This window comes from Mobula hypostoma, chromosome 28, assembly GCF_963921235.1.
Source record: "Mobula hypostoma chromosome 28, sMobHyp1.1, whole genome shotgun sequence".
Taxonomy (NCBI): Eukaryota; Metazoa; Chordata; class Chondrichthyes; order Myliobatiformes; family Myliobatidae; genus Mobula; species Mobula hypostoma.
In genome coordinates, this window is record NC_086124.1 from 36,034,952 (window position 1) to 36,061,524 (window position 26,573).

General features: G+C 62.0%; 1 protein-coding gene across 7 annotated transcripts in view; it reads left to right on the plus strand.

Annotated features, from left to right (window-relative positions):
- Positions 1-26,573, plus strand: part of LOC134339037 (myosin-10-like) — a 277,554-nt gene that overhangs the window by 129,988 nt on the left and 120,993 nt on the right. For all 7 annotated transcript variants that reach the window (XM_063035301.1, XM_063035302.1, XM_063035305.1 and 4 more), the window contains 2 exons: positions 3,722-3,859; positions 5,265-5,388. In XM_063035301.1, the coding sequence (XP_062891371.1) occupies positions 3,722-3,859; positions 5,265-5,388 (262 nt within the window). The remainder of the gene's footprint in view (positions 1-3,721; positions 3,860-5,264; positions 5,389-26,573) is intronic.

The window sequence follows — 26,573 nt, forward strand, 5'->3', positions numbered from 1 at the left end:
TGCTCTCCAGTGTTCACACGGAGTCCATATTGACCTGGCCCCCCTCCCCATGGATGCTGCTCTGCAGTGTTCACACGGAGTCCATGTTGACCTGGCCCCCCTCCCCATGAATGCTGCTCTGCAGTGTTCACACGGAGTCCATGTTGACCTGGCCCCCCCCCCCGCATCGATGCTGCTGTCCAGTATTCGCTCGGTGGAAGACAAGTGTTCGTGTGTTTGCAGACTGCTGAGGGCTGCTTGTTGTTGCTAACACCCCTTTCACCATCAATGTCTTTCATGTATCTTTTTGTGTGATTGTTTACATGTGCTATGTGTGCCTTGTGTTGAGTGTGACTGTTGGTACTGGGTGTTGCACGCTGTTCCATTTGGCTGTATTGATGGGTGTTCATGGATGGTTGATTGACAATTCAACTTGAACTGTGCCTTACATGCAGTTCCACCAGGTTCAGGAACAGTTATTACCCTCAACCGTCAGGCTCTGAAACCAGCGTGGATAACTTCACTCACCACAACACTGAACTGATTCCACAACCTACAAACTCTCTCTCAAAGACTCTGCAATTCATGTTCTCAGAGTTACTTATTTTTAAAAATTTGAACTGTTTGACAAAGAGACTCTTTGACAGGCACATGGATGATAGCAAAATGGAAGAAGACAGTGCTAGTGAACAACGCGACCAGAGGCAACGTCCTACAGACAGTTCACAAAACTGCTTCTTTCTGCTACGATTGGAACCTATGATTTACATTTTGATGCCGTGTTTTCGGGCTGATGAGTGATCTGGCACATTGCTCTCTCCGAGGGAGCTCAGTGAGGTTTTGAGCAGAGTGCATGTCCGGGAGCCCACGATTGACTCAATTTCTCACTCATCTCACCGATTAAAGTGTTGAGCAAGAATAAAATCAATGAGGACAAGAGCGGAAGGTGTGTGGGTGTACAGCGCCATCTGTGTGTGTGTCTCTCTCTCCCTTGTCTCTCGCTCTTGCTCACTGCTCCTGGGAGAAGGTGACCAGTCGGTCTCAGTGCCTCCCCCTCGCCCTCTCCCAGTCCCCCAGTTCCCAGAGTCTTGGATTTTGGGCAAGGTTTAATCGACGGTTTATGGATTGGGCTCTGTGGTTCACGACACGATGTGTTTCTGGTTTCTGGAGACTCCCTTTTTTTGTTGCAACTTTGATTTGCACTGGCTCTGTGGCCTGCAGAAAACGAACGACACATGCTAAATTGAACTAGCCTGAACGTTCCTGGACGGTTTCAATGGCTTTGTGGTTTGATGTTTTATGTTCTCTGCCTTTTTTTAAATCATTTTTTGCCTTTTACATGATTCATCCTTTTTTTTGTGCTTGGGTCTTTGACGTTTTCTCTGAACAGTTTCTACAAGGTCATTATCTTCCTACCAAGACACAACATAAAAAGAAAAATAACTCAGTATTCGAAAATATGCAAGAAACAAATTCAAAGAAAGCTGTGTTAAAATAACACCTCAAAAAGGGATAAAGTAAAAAAGTATCAAAAAAAAATAACAAAGGACAATATTTGAACAGCCAAAACATAAGCTTAATGAAACCTTATTTCAAATTCATATTAACAGAAGAAAAAAATTGATCAAATAAGAAATATAAGCGTTTTAGACTTCATCCTTCAGAAACTCTTTTGCTTCTTCAACGAACTTTATTCTTTTTCGCAATCCGTCCTTCAAAACAATACTCAGACGGGCGGGGAACCAAAGGGATGATTTATATTCTTTATTGTAAAATTCCGACATAACTTCTTTATACTTCATGTGATCAGCCGTAACTTCAGAGGAATAGTCTTCCACAAATCTAACCTTGTAATTTTGGAAATTGATCATTCCTCGTCGACGGGTATGGCAAATTAAAAGGTCTTTAATACGAAATTCATGAAAGCTTAGTATGACCGACCTGGGTTTCACCGCCGCCGACAATGGCTTCGAAGTTGGAGAGCGATAAGCTCGATTGAGCTTCGCATCGGAAGTGAATAAAGCAGGGGAAAGCTCTTTCAGAAAGTTTGCAAAAAACTTCGTAGGGTCAGCGCTTTCAATTGATTCGACAAGACCCAGAATTTGCAAGTTATTTCTCCTGTTTCTATTTTCGAGACTGATGATCCTTTTCAGCATTTTATTATTGGATAAAGATAACTCTTTGCAGAGTTTAATTGTATAGTCAGCGTCCTCTTCAAGAGTCATCAGCTTTGCTGTATTTTCCTGAATTCGGTTCTCATGCTCAGAAAAAGTTTGTTGAATTGTATCTAATTTGCCTTTAAGTCGTTGAAACTCCTCAGAAAATTCTGATTTTTGCCATTTAAGGAAGTCACTGATTGAATCCAAAGTGACTGGGGATCCATCTTCTGTTTCTCTTTCTTTTGCAGACGCTTTGGTTCTTTTCCCAGCCGTAGTAAAGCAGTATTAAAGTATTATAATAAGGTTTCAAAAAAAAGACTGGTTGGAGACAATTAAGTAAACAGGATAGGAGCAATCTAAAAACGATGCTACTCCGTCAGCTGCCAACAGCTTTCTTTGAATTTGTTTAAACTGATCCTTTCATATTTTCAAATACTGAGTTGTTTTTCTTTTGATGTTGTGTCTTCATAGGAACATAATGACTTTGTAGGACCGGAGTTTTTTTCTGTCAACAGGATCTTTCTGAACAGGTTCCATAGTTTTTCTTTGTTTTTGGCTGTCTGTGGGGAGACAAGTCTCAGTGGTGTATACTGCATACAGTTTTGATAAGAAATGCTTTTTCAACTTTGATGGCAGGGAAGGTGAGATTGACCTTAGTGTAGGGTAGGACACTGTGGGCCAAAGGGCCTGTGCTGTGCTGAATAAGGAGTGGCAACCATTCCAGGCACCTGCTAATACTGCATAAGTTAAACCGCTCGGCTTTAATCGCACAGCCAGCACAACAGCAGAGATTCTGCATGACATCTAAAACTGACAAAACTCTGTAGATATGTGGTGAGGAGTATACTGACTGGATGCATCATGGCCTGGTATGGAAACACCAAAGCCCAAGAACAGAAAAGCCTACAGAAAGCAGAGGAGAAAGGCCAGGCTGGTTCAAGTCGATAAGAAGGTGACAGGAACTCTTAACAACTTCACATTACAACAGTGATGTGCAGAAGAGCATCTCTGAATAGAAACAATGCTGTGCCAAACATGTCCTTACCTTAGAAATTACCTACGTTCCCCTCAGCCCTCTATTTTTCTGAGTTCCATGTACCTGTCTATATTGTATCAGCCTCCAACACTGTCGCCAGCGGCCCATTCCACGCACTCACCACTCTGCGTAAAAAAAACTTACCCCTGACATCTCTGTATCTACTTCCAAGCACCTTAAAACTGTGCCCTCTCGTGTTAACCATTTCAGCCCTGGGAAAAAGCCACAACAAGTTGAATTGTATGGGTTACAGCACCAGAAGGCCACACCAGGTTCCACTCCTGTACCTGGCCACTGTGTACTTTCATAATAAGCTGACTTTCAAGGTTGAAGGAGGGAGTTTACTGTCTCTGGTCAGGACACTGACCATCTGGTGTGGGAACATGGACCAGTGGGTCTGTTACATCCCGCAAGGGTCCCACCTGGTACTTTTACCCCAAACAGAGGTTCTTGGGCTCCCCTAGCAATGCCACCACATCCAGCAAGTCCCTGGGACCACTGCCAGAGTGGACGATCCCACTGACCAGTGACCCATCCTGTGCCTCAGGACATCGAGGAGCAGCTAGAGGAGGAGGAGGCTGCCCGGCAGAAATTGCAGCTGGAGAAGGTGACAGCCGAAGGCAAGATGAAGAAGATGGAGGAGGACATTCTGATGTTGGAGGACCAGAACTCCAAACTGATGAAGGTGAAGAGTGGACCCTCTCCTCCTCTTTACCCTCCCCTTTCTCATCCCTCTCTTTCCCCTCCTTCTGTCTCCCCTTTCTCTCCCTCCATCTCTGCCCATGCTCTCTTCCCTCCCCCTCTCTCCACCCAACTACGCCCATCTCTTCCCCTTTCTCCCTCAACCGCTCTCCACCACTCCACCTCTCCCCTTCTTCTCCACTCCCATCCTTCCCCTGCTTCCCCTCATCTCCCCTCTGGTCCCCACTCTACCCCCCTCCCTACCACCCTCTCTATACCCTGCTCTATCTGCTCTCCCCCTCCCTCTCCCCATCCCCACTCACCCCTCCCCACTCCCTACTCCCCTCAGCACTCCTCCCTCTCTCCTCCCTTTAAACCCCTCCCTCTAACGCCTTCACTCTCTGCCCTCTCCCCCTCCACCTCCCCACCTCACTCCTCTCCTCCTTCCCCCTCCCCCTCTTCACCCCTCACTTCTTTCTCCCCTTCCCTGTCCGCCCTTTATACCCTCCCCTTTTGGACCTCTCCCCACTCTCCCCCATCTCCCCTCTTTCCCTTTCCTCCCTCTCTCCCTTTCCTCCCTCTCTCCCCTCCTCTCCCCTCCCCTCCCCCTCCCCCTCTCTCTCCCCCTCAGCCCCCTCCCCTCCCCCTGCCCCCGTTCACCCTCCCCTGCTTGCTCCTCTCCCCCTCTACTCTTCCCCCCTTCTCTGCCTCTCCACTACTCTCTCATTCCCCCTCTCCCTTCCATCTCCCCGCCCCCTTTCTTGCCCTCCTCCGGAGTGCCGTTTCTTTTCATCCATCGTCCCCCTTCTCGCTCCTAATCCTGCTCTCGATCTCCTGCTGCTGCTGAGGCCGCCCTTGGAGTATTGTGTTCAGTTCTGGTTGCCCTGCTGTAGGAAAGATGCCATTGAGCTGGGTTGGATGCAGAGGAGATTTACAAGGATGTTACTGGGGCTCGGGGACTGAGTTACGGAGAGAGGTTGGACGGGTTGGGACTTTATTCCTTGGAGTGTAGGAGACTGAGGGGGTCCTTACAGAGATGTATAAAACCACGAGGGGCACAGATAGGGTGAATGTGCACAGTCTTTTCCCCCAGGGTTGGGCAATCAAGACCCAGATGGCTCAGGATTAAGGTGAGTGGGGAAGAGAGGTGACCCAAAGGGCAATTGTTTCATCCAGAGGGGGGGTCCGCCTATGGAACGAGCTGCCAGAGAAGTGGTTGACGCGGGAACATCAACAACATTTAAAACACCCTTGGTCAGGTACATGGACACGAAAGGTTTAGGATAAAGGGCAAATGGGAGTGATTTAGATGAGAGTGTTGGTTGGCAAAAACCACTGGGCCAAAGGGTCTGTTCCAGGATGTGTGTCTGTGTCTGTGTCTGTCAACCATCTCATTTTCCCACCTTCAGGAAAGGAAGCTGCTGGATGAGCGTGTGTCCGATTCTACCTCACAACTGCTCGAAGAGGAGGAGAAAGTGAAGAACCTGTCTAAACTGAAGAGCAAGCACGAGGCTATCGTCGCTGATCTGGAAGGTAGTAACCACTCCCCCCTCCCTCCCCACACCCCTGGGGGGTAACACTCCCCTCTCTGTCCCCACTCCCTGGGTGGGAACACTCACCCCTCCCTCCCCACTCCCCTGGGGGTAACACTCCCCCCACCCTCCCCACTCCCCTGGGGGGTAACACTCCCCTCTCTGTCCCCACTCCCTGGGTGGGAACACTCACCCCTCCCTCCCCACTCCCCTGGGGGATAACACTCCCCTCTCTGTCCCCACTCCCCTGGGTGGGAACACTCCCCCCTCCCTCCCCACTCCCCTGGGTGGGAACACTCCCCCCTCCCTCCCCACTCCCCTGGGGGGTAACACTCCCCTCTCTGTCCCCACTCCCTGGGTGGGAACACTCCCCCCTCCCTCCCCATTCCCCTGGGTGAGAACTCTTCCCCCCTCCCTCCCCATTCCCCTGGGGGGGTAACACTCCCCTCTCTGTCCCCACTCCCTGGGTGGGAACACTCACCCCTCCCTCCCCACTCCCCTGGGGGGTAACATTCCCCTCTCTGTCCCCACTCCCTGGGTGGGAACACTCCCCCCTCCCTCCCCACTCCCCTGGGGGATAACACTCCCCTCTCTGTCCCCACTCCCTGAGTGGGAACACTCACCCCACCCTCACCACTCCCCTGGGGGGTAATACTCCCCCACCCTCCCCATTCCCATGGGTGATAACACTCCCCTCTCTGTCCCCACTCCCTGGGTGGGAACACTCCCCCCTCCCTCCCCACTCTCCTGGGGGATAACACTCCCCTCTCTGTCCCCACTCCCTGAGTGGAAACACACACCCCACCCTCCCCACTCCCCTGGGGGTAACACTCCCCCCTCCCTCCCCACTCCCCTGGGGGATAACACTCCCCTCTCTGTCCCCACTCCCTGGGTGGGAACACTCAGCCCACCCTCCCCACTCCCCTGAGGAGTAACACTCCCCTAGAAGATAAAACTCCCCTCTCTGTCCCCACTCCCTGGATGGGAACACTCACCCCTCCCTCCCCACTCCCCTGGGGGGTAACACTCCCCTCTCTGTCCCCACTCCCTGGGTGGGAACACTCACCCCTCCCTCCCCACTCCACTGGGGGTGGGAGTAACACTCCCCCCACCCTCCCCACACCCCCGGGTGGTAACACTCCTCCCTCCATCCCCACTCCTCTGGGTGGGAACACTCACCCTCCCCACTCCCTTGGATGGTAACACTCCCCTCTCTGTCCCCACTCCCTGGGTGGGAACACACACCCCTCCCTCCCCACTCCCCTGGGGGTAACACTCCCCCCACCCTCCCCACTCCCCTGGGGGGTAATATTCCCCTCTCTGTCCCCACTCCCTGCGTGGGAACACTCACCCCTCCCTCCCCACTCCCCTGGGGGATAACACTCCCCTCTCTGTCCCCACTCCCTGGGTGGGAACACTCCCCCCTCCCTCCCCATTCCCCTGGGTGGGAACACTCCCCCCTCCCTCCCCACTCCCCTGGGGGATAACACTCCCCTCTCTGTCCCCACTCCCTGGGTGGGAACACTCACCCCTCCCTCCCCACTCCCCTGGGGGATAACACTCCCCTCTCTGTCCCCACTCCCTGGGTGGGAACACTTAACCCTCCCTCCCCACTCCCCCGGGTGGTAACACTTCCCCCCTCCCTCCCCATTCCTCTGGGTGGGAACACTCGCCCCTCCTCCCCACTCCCCTGGAGGATAACACTCCCCTCTCTGTCCCCACTCCCTGGGTGGGAACACTCACCCCTCCCTACCCACACCCCTGGGGGGTAACACACCCCTCTCTGTCCCCACTCGCTGGGTGGGAACACTCACCCCTCCCTCCGCACTCCCCTGGGTGGTAACACTCCCCCCACCCTCCCCACTCCCCTGGGGGGTAACATTCCCCTCTCTGTCCCCACTCTCTGGGTGGGAACACTCACCACTCCCTCCCCACTCCCCTGGGGGGTAACACTCCCCTCTCTGTCCCCACTCCCTGGGTGGGAACACTCCCCCCTCCCTCCCCATTCCCCTGGGTGGGAACACTCCCCCCTCCCTCCCAACTCCCCTGGGGGATAACACTCCCCTCTCTGTCCCCACTCACTGGGTGGGAACACTCCCCCCTCCCTCCCCACACCCATGAGGGCTAACACTCCCCCACCCCTCCCCACTCCCCTGGGGTGTAACACTCCCCTCTCTGTCCCCACTCCTTGGGTGAGAACACTCACCCTTCCCTCCCCACTCCCCTGGGGGGGGGTAACACTCCCCTCACTGTCCCCACTCCCTGGGTGGGAACACTCACCCCTCCCTCGCCACTCCACTGGGTGGGAACACTCCCCCCTCCGTCCCCACTCCCCTGGGGGATAACACTCCCCTCTCTGTCCCCACTACCTGGGTGGGAACACTCACCCCACCCTCCCCACTCCCCTGGGATGTAATACTCCCCCCACCCTCCCCATTCCCATGGGTGATAACACTCCCCTCTCTGTTCCCACTCCCTGGGTGGGAACACTCACCCCTCCCTCCCCACTCCCCTGGTGGTAACACTCCCCCCACCCTCCCCACTCCCCCGGGTGGTAACACTCCTCCCTCCATCCCCACTCCTCTGGGTGGGAACACTCACCCTCCCCACTCCCTTTGGTGGTAACACTCCCCTCTCCGTCCCCACTTCCCTGGAGGATAACACTCCCCCCACCCTCCCCACTCCCCTGGGGGGTAATATTCCCCTCTCTGTCCCCACTCCCTGCGTGGGAACACTCACCCCTCCCTCCCCACTCCCCTGGGGGTAACACTCCCCCCACCCGCCCCACTCCCCTGGGGGGTAATATTCCCCTCTCTGTCCCCACTCGCTGCGTGGGAACACTCACCCCTCCCTCCCCACTCCCCTGGGGGATAACACTCCCCTCTCTGTCCCCACTCCCTGGGTGGGAACACTCCCCCCTCCCTCCCCATTCCCCTGGGTGGGAACACTCCCCCCTCCCTCCCCACTCCCCTGGGGGATAACACTCCCCTCTCTGTCCCCACTCCCTGGGTGGGAACACTCACCCCTCCCTCCCCACTCCCCTGGGGGTAACATTCCCCTCTCTGTCCCCATTCCACTGGGGGATAACACTCCCCCCTCCCTCCCCACTCCCCTGGGGGATAACACTCCCCTCTCTGTCCCCACTCCCTGGGTGGGAACACTTAACCCTCCCTCCCCACTCCCCCGGGTGGTAACACTTCCCCCCTCCCTCCCCATTCCTCTGGGTGGGAACACTCGCCCCTCCTCCCCACTCCCCTGGAGGATAACACTCCCCTCTCTGTCCCCACTCCCTGGGTGGGAACACTCACCCCTCCCTACCCACACCCCTGGGGGGTAACACTCCCCTCTCTGTCCCCACTCGCTGGGTGGGAACACTCACCCCTCCCTCCGCACTCCCCTGGTGGTAACACTCCCCCCACTCTCCCCACTCCCCTGGGGGGTAACATTCCCCTCTCTGTCCCCACTCTCTGGGTGGGAACACTCACCACTCCCTCCCCACTCCCCTGGGGGGTAACACTCCCCTCTCTGTCCCCACTCCCTGGGTGGGAACACACACCCCACCCTCCCCACTTCCCTGGTGGGGGGGTAACACTCCCCCCACTCTCCCCACTCCCCCGGGTGGTAACACTCCTCCCTCCATCCCCACTCCTCTGGGTGGGAACACTCACCCTCCCCACTCCCTGGGTGGGAACACTCCCCCCTCCCTCCCCATTCCCCTGGGTGGGAACACTCCCCCTCCCTCCCCACTCCCCTTGGGGATAACACTCCCCTCTCTGTCCCCACTCCGTGGCTGGGAACACTCACCCCTCCCTCCCGACTCCCCTGGGTGTAACATTCCCCTCTCTGTCCCCATTCCCCTGGGGGATAACACTCCCCTCTCTGTCCCCACTCCCTGGGTGGGAACACTCCCCCCTCCCTCCCCATTCCCCTGGGTGGGAACACTCCCCCCTCCCTCCCCACTCCCCTGGGGGATAACACTCCCCTCTCTGTCCCAACTCCCAGGGTGGGAACACTCACCCCACCCTCCCCACTCCCCTGGGGAGTAATACTCCGCCCACCCTCCCCATTCCCATTGGTGATAACACTCCCCTCTCTGTCCCCACTCCCTGGGTGGGAACACTCCCCCCTCCCTCCCCACTCCCCGGGGGATAACACTCCCCTCTCTGTCCCCACTCCCTGAGTGTGAACACACACCCCACCCTCCCCACTCCCCTGGAGGTAACACTCCCCCCACCCTCCGCACTCCCCTGGGGGATAACACTCCCCTCTCTGTCCCCACTCCCTGGGTGGGAACACTTATCCCTCCCTCCCCACTCCCCTGAGGGGGGTTACACTCCCCCCCACCCTCCACACTCCCCCGGGTGGTAACACTCCTCCCTCCCTCCCCACTCCCTTGGGTGGTAACACTCCCCTCTTCGTCCCCACTCCCTGGGTGGGAACACTCGCCCCTCCCTCCCCACTCCCCTGGGGGATAACACTCCCCTCTCTGTCCCCACTCCCTCGGTGGGAACACTCACCCCTCCCTCCCCACTCCCCTGAGGGATAACACTCCCCTCTCTGTCCCCACTCCCTGGGTGGGAACACTCCTCCCTCCCTCCCCACTCCACTGGGGGGTAACACTCCCCTCTCTGTCCCCACTCCCTGGGTGGGAACACTCACCCCTGCCTCCCCACTCCCCCGGGTGGTAACACTCCTCCCTCCCTCCCCACTCCTCTGGGTGGGAACACACCCCCTCCCCACTCCCTTGGGTGGTAACCCTCCCCTCTCTGTCCCCACTCCCTGGGTGGGATCACTCTCCCCTCTCTCCCCACTACCCTGGGGGTAACACTCCCCCCACCCTCCCCACTCCCCTGGGGGGTAACATTCCCCTCTCTGTCCCCACTCCCTGTGTGGGAACACTCACCCCTCCCTCCCTACTCCCCTGGGGGATAACACTCCCCTCTCTGTCCCCACTCCCTGGGTGGGAACACTCCCCCCTCGCTCCCCATTCCCCTGGGTGGGAACACTCCCCCCTCCCTCCCCACTCCCCTGGGGGATAACACTCCCCTCTCTGTCCCCACTCCCTGGGTGGGAACACTCCCCCCTCCCTCCCCATTCCCCTGGGTGGGAACACTCCCCCATCCCTCCCCACTCCCCTGGGGGATAACACTCCCCTCTCTGTCCCCACTCCCTGGGTGGGAACACTCACCCCTCCCTCCCCACTCCCCTGGGGGTAACATTCCCCTCTCTGTCCCCATTCCCCTGGGGGATAACACTCCCCCCTCCCTCCCCACTCCCCTGGGGGATAACACTCCCCTCTCTGTCCCCACTCCCAGGGTGGGAACACTCACCCCACCCTCCCCACTCCCCGGGGTGTAATACTCCGCCCACCCTCCCCAGTCCCATTGGTGATAACACTCCCCTCTCTGTCCCCACTCCCTGGGTGGGAACACTCCCCTCTCCCTCCCCCCTCCCTCCCCACTCCCCGGGGGATAACACTCCCCTCTCTGTCCCCACTCCCTGAGTGTGAACACACACCCCACCCTCCCCACTCCCCTGGAGGTAACACACCCCGCACCCTCCGCACTCCGCTGGGGGGTAACGTTTCCCTCTCTGTCCCCACTCCCTGGGTGGGAACACTCACTCCTCCCCCACTCCCCTGGGGGTTAACACTGCCCCCTCCCTCCCCACTCCCCTGGGGGATAACACTCCCCTCTCTGTCCCCACACCCTGGGTGGGAACACTTATCCCTCCCTCCCCACTCCCCTGGGGGGGGTTACACTCCACCCCACCCTCCACACTCCCCCGGGTGGTAACACTCCTCCCTCCCTCCCCACTCCTCTGGGTGGGAACACTCCCCCTCCCCACTCCCTTGGGTGGTAACACTCCCCTCTCCGTCCCCACTCCCTTGGTGGGAACACTCGCCCCTCCCTCCCCACTCCCCTGGGGGATAACACTCCCCTCTCTATCCCCACTCCCTCGGTGGGAACACTCACCCCTCCCTCCCCACTCCCCTGGGGGATAACACTCCCCTCTCTGTCCCCACTCCCTGGGTGGGAACACTCCTCCCTCCCTCCCCACTCCACTGGGGGGTAACACTCCCCTCTCTGTCCCCACTCCCTGGGTGGGAACACTCACCCCTGCCTCCCCACTCCCCTGGGGGATAACACTCCCCTCTCTGTCCCCACTCCCTGGGTGGGAACACTCCTCCCTCCCTCCCCACTCCACTGGGGGGTAACACTCCCCTCTCTGTCCCCACTCCCTGGGTGGGAACACTCACCCCTGCCTCCCCACTCCCCTGGGGGATAACACTCCCCTCTCTGTCCCCACTCCCTGGGTGGGAACACTCCTCCCTCCCTCCCCACTCCACATGGGGGGTAACACTCCCCTCTCTGTCCCCACTCCCTGGGTGGGAACACTCACCCCTGCCTCCCCACTCCCCTGGGGGATAACACTCCCCTCTCTGTCCCCACTCCCTGGGTGGGAACACTCCCCCCTCCCTCCCCATTCCCCATGGGTGATAACACTCCCCTCTCTGTCCCCACTCCCTGGGTGGGAACACTCCCTCCTACCTCCCCACTCCCCTGGGGGACAACACTCCCCTTTCTGTCCCCAATCCCTGAGTGGGAACACACACCCCACCCTCCCCACTCCCCTGGGGGTAACACTCCCCCCACCCTCCGCACTCCCCTGGGGGGTGACGTTCCCCTCTCTGTCCCCACTCCCTGTGTGGGAACACTCACTCCTCCCTCCCCACTCCCCTGGGGTTTAACACTCCCCCCTCCCTGCCCACTCCCTTGGGGGATAACACTCCCCTCTCTCTCCCCACTCCCTGGGTGGGAACACTCACCACTCCCTCCCCACTCCCCTGGGGGATAACACTCCCCTCTCTGTCTCCACTCCCTGGGTGGGAACACTCCTCCCTCCCTCCCCACTCCCCTGGGGGATAACACTCCCCTCTCTGTCCCCACTCCGTGGGTGGGAACACTCACCCCTCCCTCCCCACTCCCATGAGGGGTAACACTCCCCCCTACCTCCCCACTCCCCGGGTGGGGGTAAACTCCCTCCCTCCCTCCCCACTCCCCTGGGGGATAACACTTCCCTCTCTGTCCCCACTCCCTGAGTGTGAACACACACCCCACCCTCCCCACTCCCCTGGAGGATAACACTCCTCTCTCTGTCCCTACTCCCTGGGTGGGAAGACTCATCCCTCCCTCCCCACTCCCCTGGGGGATAACACTCCCCTCTCTGTCCCCACTCCCCTGGGTGGGAACACTCCCCCCTACCTCCCCACTCCCCTGGGTGGGAACACTCCCCCCTCCCTCCCCACTCCCCTGGGGGATAACACTCCCCTCTCCCTCCCCACTCCCCTGGGTGGGAACACTCACCCCTGCCTCCCCACTCCCCTGGGGGATAACACTCCCCTCTCTGTCCCCACTCCCTGGGTGGGAACACTCCTCCCTCCCTCCCCACTCCACTGGGGGGTAACACTCCCCTCTCTGTCCCCACTCCCTGGGTGGGAACACTCCCCCCTCCCTCCCCACTCCCCTGGGGGATAACACTCCCCTCTCTATCCCCACTCCCTCGGTGGGAACACTCACCCCTCCCTCCCCACTCCCCTGGGGGATAACACTCCCCTCTCTGTCCCCACTCCCTGGGTGGGAACACTCCCCCCTCCCTCCCCATTCCCCATGGGTGATAACACTCCCCTCTCTGTCCCCACTCCCTGGGTGGGAACACTCCCCCCTACCTCCCCACTCCCCTGGGGGACAACACTCCCCTTTCTGTCCCCAAACCCTGAGTGGGAACACACACCCCACCCCACCCTCCCCACTCCCCTGGGGGTAACACTCCCCCCACCCTCCGCACTCCCCTGGGGGGTAACGTTCCCCTCTCTGTCCCCACTCCCTGTGTGGGAACACTCACTCCTCCCTCCCCACTCCCCTGGGGTTTAACACTCCCCCCTCCCCTCTCTGTCCCCACTCCGTGGGTGGGAACACTCACCCCTCCCTCCCCACTCCCATGAGGGGTAACACTCCCCCCTACCTCCCCACTCCCCGGGTGGGGGTAAAACTCCCTCCCTCCCTCCCCACTCCCCTGGGGGATAACACTTCCCTCTCTGTCCCCACTCCCTGGGTGGGAACACTCACGCCTCCCTCCCCACTCCTCTGGGGGATAACACTCCTCTCTCTGTCCCTACTCCCTGGGTGGGAAGACTCATCCCTCCCTCCCCACTCCCCTGAGGGGTAACACTCCCCCCTCCCTCCGCACTCCCCTGGGGTGTAACACTCCCCTCTCTGTCCCCACTCCCTGGGTGCGAACACTCACCCTTCCCTCCCCACTCCCCTGGGGGGTAACCTTCCCCCCACCCTCCCCACTCCCCTGGGTGGTAACAGTCCGCCCTCTCCACTCCCCTGGGGGATAACACTCCCCTCTCTGTCCCGCTCCCTGGGTGGGAATACTCACCCCTCCCTCCCCACTCCCCTGGGGGGTAACAATCCCCTCTCTGTCCCCACTCCCCGGGGGATAACACTCCCCTCTCTGTCCCCACTCCCTGGGTGGGAACACTCACCCCTCCCTCCCCACTCCCCTGGGGGTAACACTCCCCTCTCTGTCCCCACTCACCCCACCCTCCCCACTCCCCTGGGGTGTAATACTCCCTCCACCCTCCTCATTCCCATGGGTGATAACACTCCCCTCTCTGTCCCCACTCCCTGAGTGGGAACACACACCCCACCCTCCCCACTCCCCGTGGGATAACACTCCCCTCTCTGTCCCCACTCCCTGAGTGTGAACACACACCCCACCCTCCCCACTCCCCTGGAGGTAACACTCCCCCCACCCTCCGCACTCCCCTGGGGGGTAACGTTTCCCTCTCTGTCCTCACTCCCTGGGTGGGAACACTCACTCCTCCCCCACTCCCCTGGGGGTTAACACTCCCCCCTCCCTCCCCACTCCCCTGGGGGATAACACTCCCCTCTCTGTCCCCACTCCCTGGGTGGGAACACTCCCCCTCCCTCCCCACTCCCCTGGGGGATAACACTCCCCTCTCTATCCCCACTCCCTCGGTGGGAACACTCACCCCTCCCTCCCCACTCCCCTGGGGGATAACACTCCCCTCTCTGTCCCAACTCCCTGGGTGGGAACACTCCCCCCTCCCTCCCCATTCCCCATGGGTGATAACACTCCCCTCTCTGTCCCCACTCCCTGGGTGGGAACACTCCCCCCTACCTCCCCACTCCCCTGGGGGACAACACTCCCCTTTCTGTCCCCAATCCCTGAGTGGGAACACACACCCCACCCTCCCCACTCCCCTGGGGGTAACACTCCCCCCACCCTCCGCACTCCCCTGGGGGGTGACGTTCCCCTCTCTGTCCCCACTCCCTGTGTGGGAACACTCACTCCTCCCTCCCCACTCCCCTGGGGTTTAACACTCCCCCCTCCCTGCCCACTCCCTTGGGGGATAACACTCCCCTCTCTCTCCCCACTCCCTGGGTGGGAACACTCACCACTCCCTCCCCACTCCCCTGGGGGATAACACTCCCCTCTCTGTCTCCACTCCCTGGGTGGGAACACTCCTCCCTCCCTCCCCACTCCCCTGGGGGGTAACACTCCCCTCTCTGTCCCCACTCCGTGGGTGGGAACACTCACCCCTCCCTCCCCACTCCCATGAGGGGTAACACTCCCCCCTACCTCCCCACTCCCCGGGTGGGGGTAAAACTCCCTCCCTCCCTCCCCACTCCCCTGGGGGATAACACTTCCCTCTCTGTCCCCACTCCCTCGGTGGGAAAACTCACGCCTCCCTCCCCACTCCTCCGGGGGATAACACTCCTCTCTCTGTCCCTACTCCCTGGGTGGGAAGACTCATCCCTCCCTCCCCACTCCCCTGAGGGGTAACACTCCCCCCTCCCTCCCCACTCCCCTGGGGTGTAACACTCCCCTCTCTGTCCCCACTCCCTGGGTGCGAACACTCACCCTTCCCTCCCCACTCCCCTGGGGGGTAAACTTCCCCCCACCCTCCCCACTCCCCTGGGTGGTAACAGTCCGCCCTCTCCACTCCCCTGGGGGATAACACTCCCCTCTCTGTCCCCACTCCCTGGGTGGGAATACTCACCCCTCCCTCCCCACTCCCCTGGGGGGTAACAATCCCCTCTCTGTCCCCACTCCCCGGGGGATAACACTCCCCTCTCTGTCCCCACTCCCTGGGTGGGAACACTCACCCCTCCCTCCCCACTCCCCTGGGGGTAACACTACCCTCTCTGTCCCCACTCACAGGGTGGGAACACTCACCCCACCCTCCCCACTCCCCTGGGGTGTAATACTCCCTCCACCCTCCTCATTCCCATGGGTGATAACACGCCCCTCTCTGTCCCCACTCCCTGAGTGGGAACACACACCCCACCCTCCCCACTCCCCGTGGGATAACACTCCCCTCTCTGTCCCCACTCCCTGAGTGTGAACACACACCCCACCCTCCCCACTCCCCTGGAGGTAACACTCCCCCCACCCTCCGCACTCCCCTGGGGGATAACACTCCCCTCTCTGTCCCCACTCCCTGGGTGGGAACACTCCCCCCTCCCTCCCCATTCCCCTGGGTGGGAACACTCCCCCCTCCCTCCCCACTCCCCTGGGGGATAACACTCCCCTCTCTATCCCCACTCCCTCGGTGGGAACACTCACCCCTCCCTCCCCACTCCCCTGGGGGATAACACTCCCCTCTCTGTCCCCACTCCCTGGGTGGGAACACTCCTCCCTCCCTCCCCACTCCACTGGGGGGTAACACTCCCCTCTCTGTCCCCACTCCCTGGGTGGGAACACTCACCCCTGCCTCCCCACTCCCCTGGGGGATAACACTCCCCTCTCTGTCCCCACTCCCTGGGTGGGAACACTCCTCCCTCCCTCCCCACTCCACTGGGGGGTAACACTCCCCTCTCTGTCCCCACTCCCTGGGTGGGAACACTCACCCCTGCCTCCCCACTCCCCTGGGGGATAACACTCCCCTCTCTGTCCCCACTCCCTGGGTGGGAACACTCCTCCCTCCCTCCCCACTCCACTGGGGGGTAACACTCCCCTCTCTGTCCCCACTCCCTGGGTGGGAACACTCCCCCCTCCCTCCCCACTCCCCTGGGGGATAACACTCCCCTCTCTATCCCCACTCCCTCGGTGGGAACACTCACCCCTCCCTCCCCACTCCCCTGGGGGATAACACTCCCCTCTCTGTCCCCACTCCCTGGGTGGGAACACTCCCCCCTCCCTCCCCATTCCCCATGGGTGATAACACTCCCCTCTCTGTCCCCACTCCCTGGGTGGGAACACTCCCCCCTACCTCCCCACTCCCCTGGGGGACAACACTCCCCTTTCTGTCCCCAAACCCTGAGTGGGAACACACACCCCACCCCACCCTCCCCACTCCCCTGGGGGTAACACTCCCCCCACCCTCCGCACTCCCCTGGGGCGTAACGTTCCCCTCTCTGTCCCCACTCCCTGTGTGGGAACACTCACTCCTCCCTCCCCACTCCCCTGGGGTTTAACACTCCCCCCTCCCCTCTCTGTCCCCACTCCGTGGGTGGGAACACTCACCCCTCCCTCCCCACTCCCATGAGGGGTAACACTCCCCCCTACCTCCCCACTCCCCGGGTGGGGGTAAAACTCCCTCCCTTCCTCCCCACTCCCCTGGGGGATAACACTTCCCTCTCTGTCCCCACTCCCTGGGTGGGAACACTCACGCCTCCCTCCCCACTCCTCTGGGGGATAACACTCCTCTCTCTGTCCCTACTCCCTGGGTGGGAAGACTCATCCCTCCCTCCCCACTCCCCTGAGGGGTAACACTCCCCCCTCCCTCCCCACTCCCCTGGGGTGTAACACTCCCCTCTCTGTCCCCACTCCCTGGGTGCGAACACTCACCCTTCCCTCCCCACTCCCTTGGGGGGTAACCTTCCCCCCACCCTCCCCACTCCCCTGGGTGGTAACAGTCCGCCCTCTCCACTCCCCTGGGGGATAACACTCCCCTCTCTGTCCCGCTCCCTGGGTGGGAATACTCACCCCTCCCTCCCCACTCCCCTGGGGGGTAACAATCCCCTCTCTGTCCCCACTCCCCGGGGGATAACACTCCCCTCTCTGTCCCCACTCCCTGGGTGGGAACACTCACCCCACCCTCCCCACTCCCCTGGGGGTAACACTCCCCTCTCTGTCCCCACTCACCCCACCCTCCCCACTCCCCTGGGGTGTAATACTCCCTCCACCCTCCTCATTCCCATGGGTGATAACACTCCCCTCTCTGTCCCCACTCCCTGAGTGGGAACACACACCCCACCCTCCCCACTCCCCGTGGGATAACACTCCCCTCTCTGTCCCCACTCCCTGAGTGTGAACACACACCCCACCCTCCCCACTCCCCTGGAGGTAACACTCCCCCCACCCTCCGCACTCCCCTGGGGGGTAACGTTTCCCTCTCTGTCCTCACTCCCTGGGTGGGAACACTCACTCCTCCCCCACTCCCCTGGGGGTTAACACTCCCCCCTCCCTCCCCACTCCCCTGGGGGATAACACTCCCCTCTCTGTCCCCACTCCCTGGGTGGGAACACTCCCCCCTCCCTCCCCACTCCCCTGGGGGATAACACTCCCTCTCTATCCCCACTCCCTCGGTGGGAACACTCACCCCTCCCTCCCCACTCCCCTGGGGGATAACACTCCCCTCTCTGTCCCAACTCCCTGGGTGGGAACACTCCCCCCTCCCTCCCCATTCCCCATGGGTGATAACACTCCCCTCTCTGTCCCCACTCCCTGGGTGGGAACACTCCCCCCTACCTCCCCACTCCCCTGGGGGACAACACTCCCCTTTCTGTCCCCAATCCCTGAGTGGGAACACACACCCCACCCTCCCCACTCCCCTGGGGGTAACACTCCCCCCACCCTCCGCACTCCCCTGGGGGGTGACGTTCCCCTCTCTGTCCCCACTCCCTGTGTGGGAACACTCACTCCTCCCTCCCCACTCCCCTGGGGTTTAACACTCCCCCCTCCCTGCCCACTCCCTTGGGGGATAACACTCCCCTCTCTCTCCCCACTCCCTGGGTGGGAACACTCACCACTCCCTCCCCACTCCCCTGGGGGATAACACTCCCCTCTCTGTCTCCACTCCCTGGGTGGGAACACTCCTCCCTCCCTCCCCACTCCCCTGGGGGGTAACACTCCCCTCTCTGTCCCCACTCCGTGGGTGGGAACACTCACCCCTCCCTCCCCACTCCCATGAGGGGTAACACTCCCCCCTACCTCCCCACTCCCGGGGTGGGGGTAAAACTCCCTCCCTCCCTCCCCACTCCCCTGGGGGATAACACTTCCCTCTCTGTCCCCACTCCCTAGGTGGGAACACTCACGCCTCCCTCCCCACTCCTCTGGGGGATAACACTCCTCTCTCTGTCCCTACTCCCTGGGTGGGAAGACTCATCCCTCCCTCCCCACTCCCCTGAGGGGTAACACTCCCCCCTCCCTCCCCACTCCCCTGGGGTGTAACACTCCCCTCTCTGTCCCCACTCCCTGGGTGCGAACACTCACCCTTCCCTCCCCACTCCCCTGGGGGGTAAACTTCCCCCCACCCTCCCCACTCCCCTGGGTGGTAACAGTCCGCCCTCTCCACTCCCCTGGGGGATAACACTCCCCTCTCTGTCCCCCTCCCTGGGTGGGAATACTCACCCCTCCCTCCCCACTCCCCTGGGGGGTAACAATCCCCTCTCTGTCCCCACTCCCCGGGGGATAACACTCCCCTCTCTGTCCCCACTCCCTGGGTGGGAACACTCACCCCTCCCTCCCCACTCCCCTGGGGGTAACACTCCCCTCTCTGTCCCCACTCACAGGGTGGGAACACTCACCCCACCCTCCCCACTCCCCTGGGGTGTAATACTCCCTCCACCCTCCTCATTCCCATGGGTGATAACACGCCCCTCTCTGTCCCCACTCCCTGAGTGGGAACACACACCCCACCCTCCCCACTCCCCGTGGGATAACACTCCCCTCTCTGTCCCCACTCCCTGAGTGTGAACACACACCCCACCCTCCCCACTCCCCTGGAGGTAACACTCCCCCCACCCTCCGCACTCCCCTGGGGGATAACACTCCCCTCTCTGTCCCCACTCCCTGGGTGGGAACACTCCCCCCTCCCTCCCCATTCCCCTGGGTGGGAACACTCCCCCCTCCCTCCCCACTCCCCTGGGGGATAACACTCCCCTCTCTATCCCCACTCCCTCGGTGGGAACACTCACCCCTCCCTCCCCACTCCCCTGGGGGATAACACTCCCCTCTCTGTCCCCACTCCCTGGGTGGGAACACTCCCCCCTCCCTCCCCACTCCCCTGGGGGGTAACACTCCCCTCTCTGTCCCCACTCCCTGGGTGGGAACACTCACCCCTGCCTCCCCACTCCCCTGGGGGATAACACTCCCCTCTCTGTCCCCACTCCCTGGGTGGGAACACTCCCCCCTCCCTCCCCACTCCCCTGGGGGATAACACTCCCCTCTCTATCCCCACTCCCTCGGTGGGAACACTCACCCCTCCCTCCCCACTCCCCTGGGGGATAACACTCCCCTCTCTGTCCCCACTCCCTGGGTGGGAACACTCCTCCCTCCCTCCCCACTCCACTGGGGGGTAACACTCCCCTCTCTGTCCCCACTCCCTGGGTGGGAACACTCCCCCCTCCCTCCCCACTCCCCTGGGGGATAACACTCCCCTCTCTATCCCCACTCCCTCGGTGGGAACACTCACCCCTCCCTCCCCACTCCCCTGGGGGATAACACTCCCCTCTCTGTCCCCACTCCCTGGGTGGGAACACTCCCCCCTCCCTCCCCATTCCCCATGGGTGATAACACTCCCCTCTCTGTCCCCACTCCCTGGGTGGGAACACTCCCCCCTACCTCCCCACTCCCCTGGGGGACAACACTCCCCTTTCTGTCCCCAAACCCTGAGTGGGAACACACACCCCACCCCACCCTCCCCACTCCCCTGGGGGTAACACTCCCCCCACCCTCCGCACTCCCCTGGGGCGTAACGTTCCCCTCTCTGTCCCCACTCCCTGTGTGGGAACACTCACCCCTCCCTCCCCACTCCCCTGGGGTTAACACTCCCCCCCTCTCCCTCTCTGTCCCCACTCCGTGGGTGGGAACACTCACCCCTCCCTCCCCACTCCCTGGGGGTAACACTCCCTCCCTGGGTGGAACACTCACCCTCCCCCCCCTCCTCTGGGGGTACACTCCTCTCTCTGTCCCACTCCCTGGGTGGGAAACTCACCCTCCCTCCCCACTCCCCTGGGGGTAACACTCCCCCTCCCTCCCCACTCCCTGGGGGTACACTCCCCTCTCTCCCCATCCCTGGTGGAACACTCCCCCCCTCCCCTGGGGGGTAACTGGGGGTACCACTCCCCTCTCTGTCCCCACTCCCTGGGTGGGAACACTCACCCCTGCCTCCCCACTCCCCTGGGGGATAACACTCCCCTCTCTGTCCCCACTCCCTGGGTGGGAACACTCCTCCCTCCCTCCCCACTCCACTAGGGGGTAACACTCCCCTCTCTGTCCCCACTCCCTGGGTGGGAACACTCCCCCCTCCCTCCCCACTCCCCTGGGGGATAACACTCCCCTCTCTATCCCCACTCCCTCGGTGGGAACACTCACCCCTCCCTCCCCACTCCCCTGGGGGATAACACTCCCCTCTCTGTCCCCACTCCCTGGGTGGGAACACTCCCCCCTCCCTCCCCATTCCCCATGGGTGATAACACTCCCCTCTCTGTCCCCACTCCCTGGGTGGGAACACTCCCCCCTACCTCCCCACTCCCCTGGGGGACAACACTCCCCTTTCTGTCCCCAAACCCTGAGTGGGAACACACACCCCACCCCACCCTCCCCACTCCCCTGGGGGTAACACTCCCCCCACCCTCCACACTCCCCTGGGGGGTAACGTTCCCCTCTCTGTCCCCACTCCCTGTGTGGGAACACTCACTCCTCCCTCCCCACTCCCCTGGGGTTTAACACTCCCCCCTCCCCTCTCTGTCCCCACTCCGTGGGTGGGAACACTCACCCCTCCCTCCCCACTCCCATGAGGGGTAACACTCCCCCCTACCTCCCCACTCCCCGGGTGGGGGTAAAACTCCCTCACTTCCTCCCCACTCCCCTGGGGGATAACACTTCCCTCTCTGTCCCCACTCCCTGGGTGGGAACACTCACGCCTCCCTCCCCACTCCTCTGGGGGATAACACTCCTCTCTCTGTCCCTACTCCCTGGGTGGGAAGACTCATCCCTCCCTCCCCACTCCCCTGGGGGGTAACACTCCCCCCACCCACCCCACTCCCCTGGGGTGTAACACTCCCCTCTCTGTCCCCACTCCCTGGGTGCGAACACTCACCCTTCCCTCCCCACTCCCCTGGGGGGTAACCTTCCCCCCACCCTCCCCACTCCCCTGGGTGGTAACAGTCCACCCTCTCCACTCCCCTGGGGGATAACACTCCCCTCTCTGTCCCGCTCCCTGGGTGGGAATACTCACCCCTCCCTCCCCACTCCCCTGGGGGGTAACAATCCCCTCTCTGTCCCCACTCCCCGGGGGATAACACTCCCCTCTCTGTCCCCACTCCCTGGGTGGGAACACTCACCCCTCCCTCCCCACTCTCCTGGGGGTAACACTCCCCTCTCTGTCCCCACTCACCCCACCCTCCCCACTCCCCTGGGGTGTAATACTCCCTCCACCCTCCTCATTCCCATGGGTGATAACACTCCCCTCTCTGTCCCCACTCCCTGAGTGGGAACACACACCCCACCCTCCCCACTCCCCGTGGGATAACACTCCCCTCTCTGTCCCCACTCCCTGAGTGTGAACACACACCCCACCCTCCCCACTCCCCTGGAGGTAACACTCCCCCCACCCTCCGCACTCCCCTGGGGGGTAACGTTTCCCTCTCTGTCCCCACTCCCTGGGTGGGAACACTCGCCCCTCCCTCCCCACTCCCCTGCGGGATAACACTCCCCTCTCTGTCCCCACTCCCTGGGTGGGAACACTCCTCCCTCCCTCCCCACTCCACTGGGGGGTAACACTCCCCTCTCTGTCCCCACTCCCTGCGTGGGAACACTCACCCCTGCCTCCCCACTCCCCCGGGTGGTAACACTCCTCCCTCCCTCCCCACTCCTCTGGGTGGGAACACTCACCCTCCCCACTCCCTTGGGTGGTAACCCTCCCCTCTCCGTCCCCACTCCCTGGGTGGGAACACTCGCCCCTCCCTCCCCACTCTCCAAGGGGGTAACACTCCCCTCTCTGTCCCCACTCCCTGGGTGGGAACACTCACCCCTCCCTCCCCACTCCCCTGAGGAGTAACACTCCCCCCTCCCTCCCCACTCCCCTAGGGGGTAACACTCCCCTCTCTGTCCCCACACCCTGGGTGGGAATACTCACCCCTCCCTCCCCACTCGCCTGGGAGGGGGTAACACTCCCCCCACCCTCCCCACTCCCCCGGGTGGTAACACTCCTCCCTCCCTCCCCACTCCTCTGGGTGGGAACACTCCCCCTCCCCACTCCCTTGGGTGGTAACACTCCCCTCTCCGTCCCCACTCCCTGGGTGGGAACACTCGCCCCTCCCTCCCCACTCCCCTGGGGGATAACCCTCCCCTCTCTGTCCCCACTCCCTGGGTGGGAACACTCACCCCTCCCTCCCCACTCCCCTGGGGGATAACACTCCCCTCTCTGTCCCCACTCCCTGGGTGGGAACACTCACCCCTCCCTCCCCACTCCCCCGGGTGGTAACTCTCCTCCCTCCATTCCCACTCCTCTGGGTGGGAACACTCACCCTCCCCACTCCCTTGGGTGGTAACACTCCCCTCTCCGTCCCCACTCCCCTGGGGGATAACACACCCCTCTCTGTCCCCACACCCTGGGTGGGAACACTCCCCCCTCCCTCCCCATTCCCCTGGGTGGTAACACTCCCCCCTCCCTCCCCACTCCCCTGGGGGATAACACTCCCCTCTCTGTCCCCACTCCCAGGGTGGGAACACTCACCCCACCCTCCCCACTCCCCGGGGTGTAATACTCCGCCCACCCTCCCCATTCCCATTGGTGATAACAGTCCCCTCTCTGTCCTCACTCCCTGGGTGGGAACACTCCCCCCTCCCTCCCCACTCCCCGGGGGATAACACTCCCCTCTCTGTCCCCAATCCCTGAGTGTGAACACACACCCCACCCTCCCCACTCCCCTGGAGGTAACACTCCCCGCACCCTCCGCACTCCCCTGGGGGCTAACGTTTCCCTCTCTGTCCCCACTCCCTGGGTTGGAACACTCACTCCTCCCCCACTCCCCTGGGGGTTAACACTGCCCCCTCCCTCCCCACTCCCCTGGGGGATAACACTCCCCTCTCTGTCCCCACTCCCTGGGTGGGAACACTTATCCCTCCCTCCCCACTCCCCTGGGGGGGGGGTTACACTCCCCCCCACCCTCCACACTCCCCCGGGTGGTAACACTCCCCTCTCCGTCCCCACTCCCTGGGTGGGAACACTCGCCCCTCCCTCCCCAATCCCCTGGGGGATAACACTCCCCTCTCTATCCCCACTCCCTCGGTGGGAACACTCACCCCTCCCTCCCCACTCCCCTGGGGGATAACACTCCCCTCTCTGTCCCCACTCCCTGGGTGGGAACACTCCTCCCTCCCTCCCCACTCTACTGGGGGGTAACACTCCCCTCTCTGTCCCCACTCCCTGGGTGGGAACACTCACCCCTGCCTCCCCACTCCCCTGGGGGATAACACTCCCCTCTCTGTCCCCACTCCCTGGGTGGGAACACTCCTCCCTCCCTCCCCACTCCACTGGGGGGTAACACTCCCCTCTCTGTCCCCACTCCCTGGGTGGGAACACTCCCCCCTCCCTCCCCATTCCCCATTGGTGATAACACTCCCCTCTCTGTCCCCACTCCCTGGGTGGGAACACTCCCCCCTACCTCCCCACTCCCCTGGGGGACAACACTCCCCTTTCTGTCCCCAATCCCTGAGTGGGAACACACACCCCACCCTCCCACTCCCCTGGGGGTAACACTCCCCCCACCCTCCGCACTCCCCTGGGGGGTAACGTTCCCCTCTCTGTCCCCACTCCCTGTGTGGGAACACTCCCCCCTCCCTGCCCACTCCCTTGGTGGATAACACTCCCCTCTCTCTCCCCACTCCCTGGGTGGGAACAGTCACCACTCCCTCCCCAATCCCCTGGGGGATTACACTCCCCTCTCTGTCTCCACTCCCTGGGTGGGAACACTCCTCCCTCCCTCCCCACTCCCCTGGGGGGTAACACTGCCCTCTCTGTCCCCACTCCGTGGGTGGGAACACTCACCCCTCCCTCCCCACTCCCATGAGGGGTAACACTCCCCCCTACCTCCCCACTCCCCGGGTGGGGGTAAAACTCCCTCCCTCCCTCCCCACTCCCGTGGGGGATAACACTTCCCTCTCTGTCCCCACTCCCTGGGTGGGAACACTCACGCCTCCCTCCCCACTCCTCTGGGGGATAACACTCCTCTCTCTGTCCCTACTCGCTGGGTGGGAAGACTCATCCCTCCCTCCCCACTCCCCTGAGGGGTAACACTCCCCCCTCCCTCCCCACTCCCCTGGGGTGTAACACTCCCCTCTCTGTCCCCACTCCCTGGGTGCGAACTCTCACCCTTCCGTCCCCACTCCCCTGGGGGGTAACCATCCCCCCACCCTCCCCACTCCCCTGGGTGGTAACAGTCCGCCCTCTCCACTCCCCTCTCTGTCCCCCTCCCTGGGTGGGAATACTCACCCCTCCCTCCCCACTCCCCTGGGGGGTAACAATCCCCTCTCTGTCCCCACTCCCCGGGGGATAACACTCCCCTCTCTGTCCCCACTCCCTGGGTGGGAACACTCACCCCTCCCTCCCCACTCCCCTGGGGGTAACACTCCCCTCTCTGTCCCCACTCACAGGGTGGGAACACTCACCCCACCCTCCCCACTCCCCTGGGGTGTAATACTCCCTCCACCCTCCTCATTCCCATGGGTGATAACACTCCCCTCTCTGTCCCCACTCCCTGAGTGGGAACACACACCCCACCCTCCCCACTCCCCTGGGGGTAATACTCCCCCCACCCTCCGCACTCTTTGGGGGGTAATGTTTCCCTCTCTCCCCACTCCCTGGGTGGGAACACTCACTCCTCCCTCCCCACTCCCCTGGGGGATAACACTCCCCTCTCTGTCCCCACTCCCTGGGTGGGAACACTTACCCCTCCCTCCCCACTCACCTGGGTGGGGGGGTAACACTCCCCCCACCCTCCCCACTCCCCCGGGTGGTAACACTCCTCACTCCCTCCCCACTCCTCTGGGTGGGAACACTCCCCCTTCCCACTCCCTTGGGTGGTAACACTCCCCTCTCCGTCCCCACTCCCTGGGTGGGAACACTCGCCCCTCCCTCCCCACTCCCCTGGGGGATAACACTCCCCTCTCTGTCCCCACTCCCTGGGTGGGAACACTCACCCCTGCCTCCCAACTCCCCTGGGGGATAACACTCCCCTCTCTGTCCCCACTCCCTGTGTGGGAACACACACCCCACCCTCCCCACTACCCTGGGGGGTAATACTCCCCCCACCCTCCCCATTCCCATGGGTGATAACACTCCCCTCTCTGTCCCCACTCCCTGGGTGGGAACACTCCCCCCTACCTCCCCACTCCCCTGGGGGATAACACTCCCCTCTCTGTCCCCACTCCCTGAGTGGGAACACACACCCCACCCTCCCCACTCTCTTGGGGGTAACACTCCCCCCACCCTCCGCACTCCCCTGGGGGGTAACGTTCCCCTCTCTGTCCCCACTCCCTGGGTGGGAACACTCACTCCTCCCTCCCCACTCCCTTGGGGGTTAACACTCCCCCCTCCCTCCGCACTCCCCTGGGGGGTAACGTGCCCCTCTCTGTCCCCACTCCCTGGGTGGGAACACTCACCCCACCCTCACCACTCCCCTGAGGAGTAACACTCCCCCCTCCCTCCCCACTCCCCTGGGGGGTAACAGTCCCCTCTCTGTCCCCACTCCGTGGGTGGGAACACTCACGCCACCCTCCCCACTCCCCTGGGGGATAACACTCCCCTCTCTGTCCCCACTCCCTGGGTCGGAACACTCACCCCTCCCTCCCCACTCCCATGAGGGGTAACACTCCCCCCTCCCTCCCCACTCCCCGGGGCGGGTAACACTGCCGCCCTCCCTC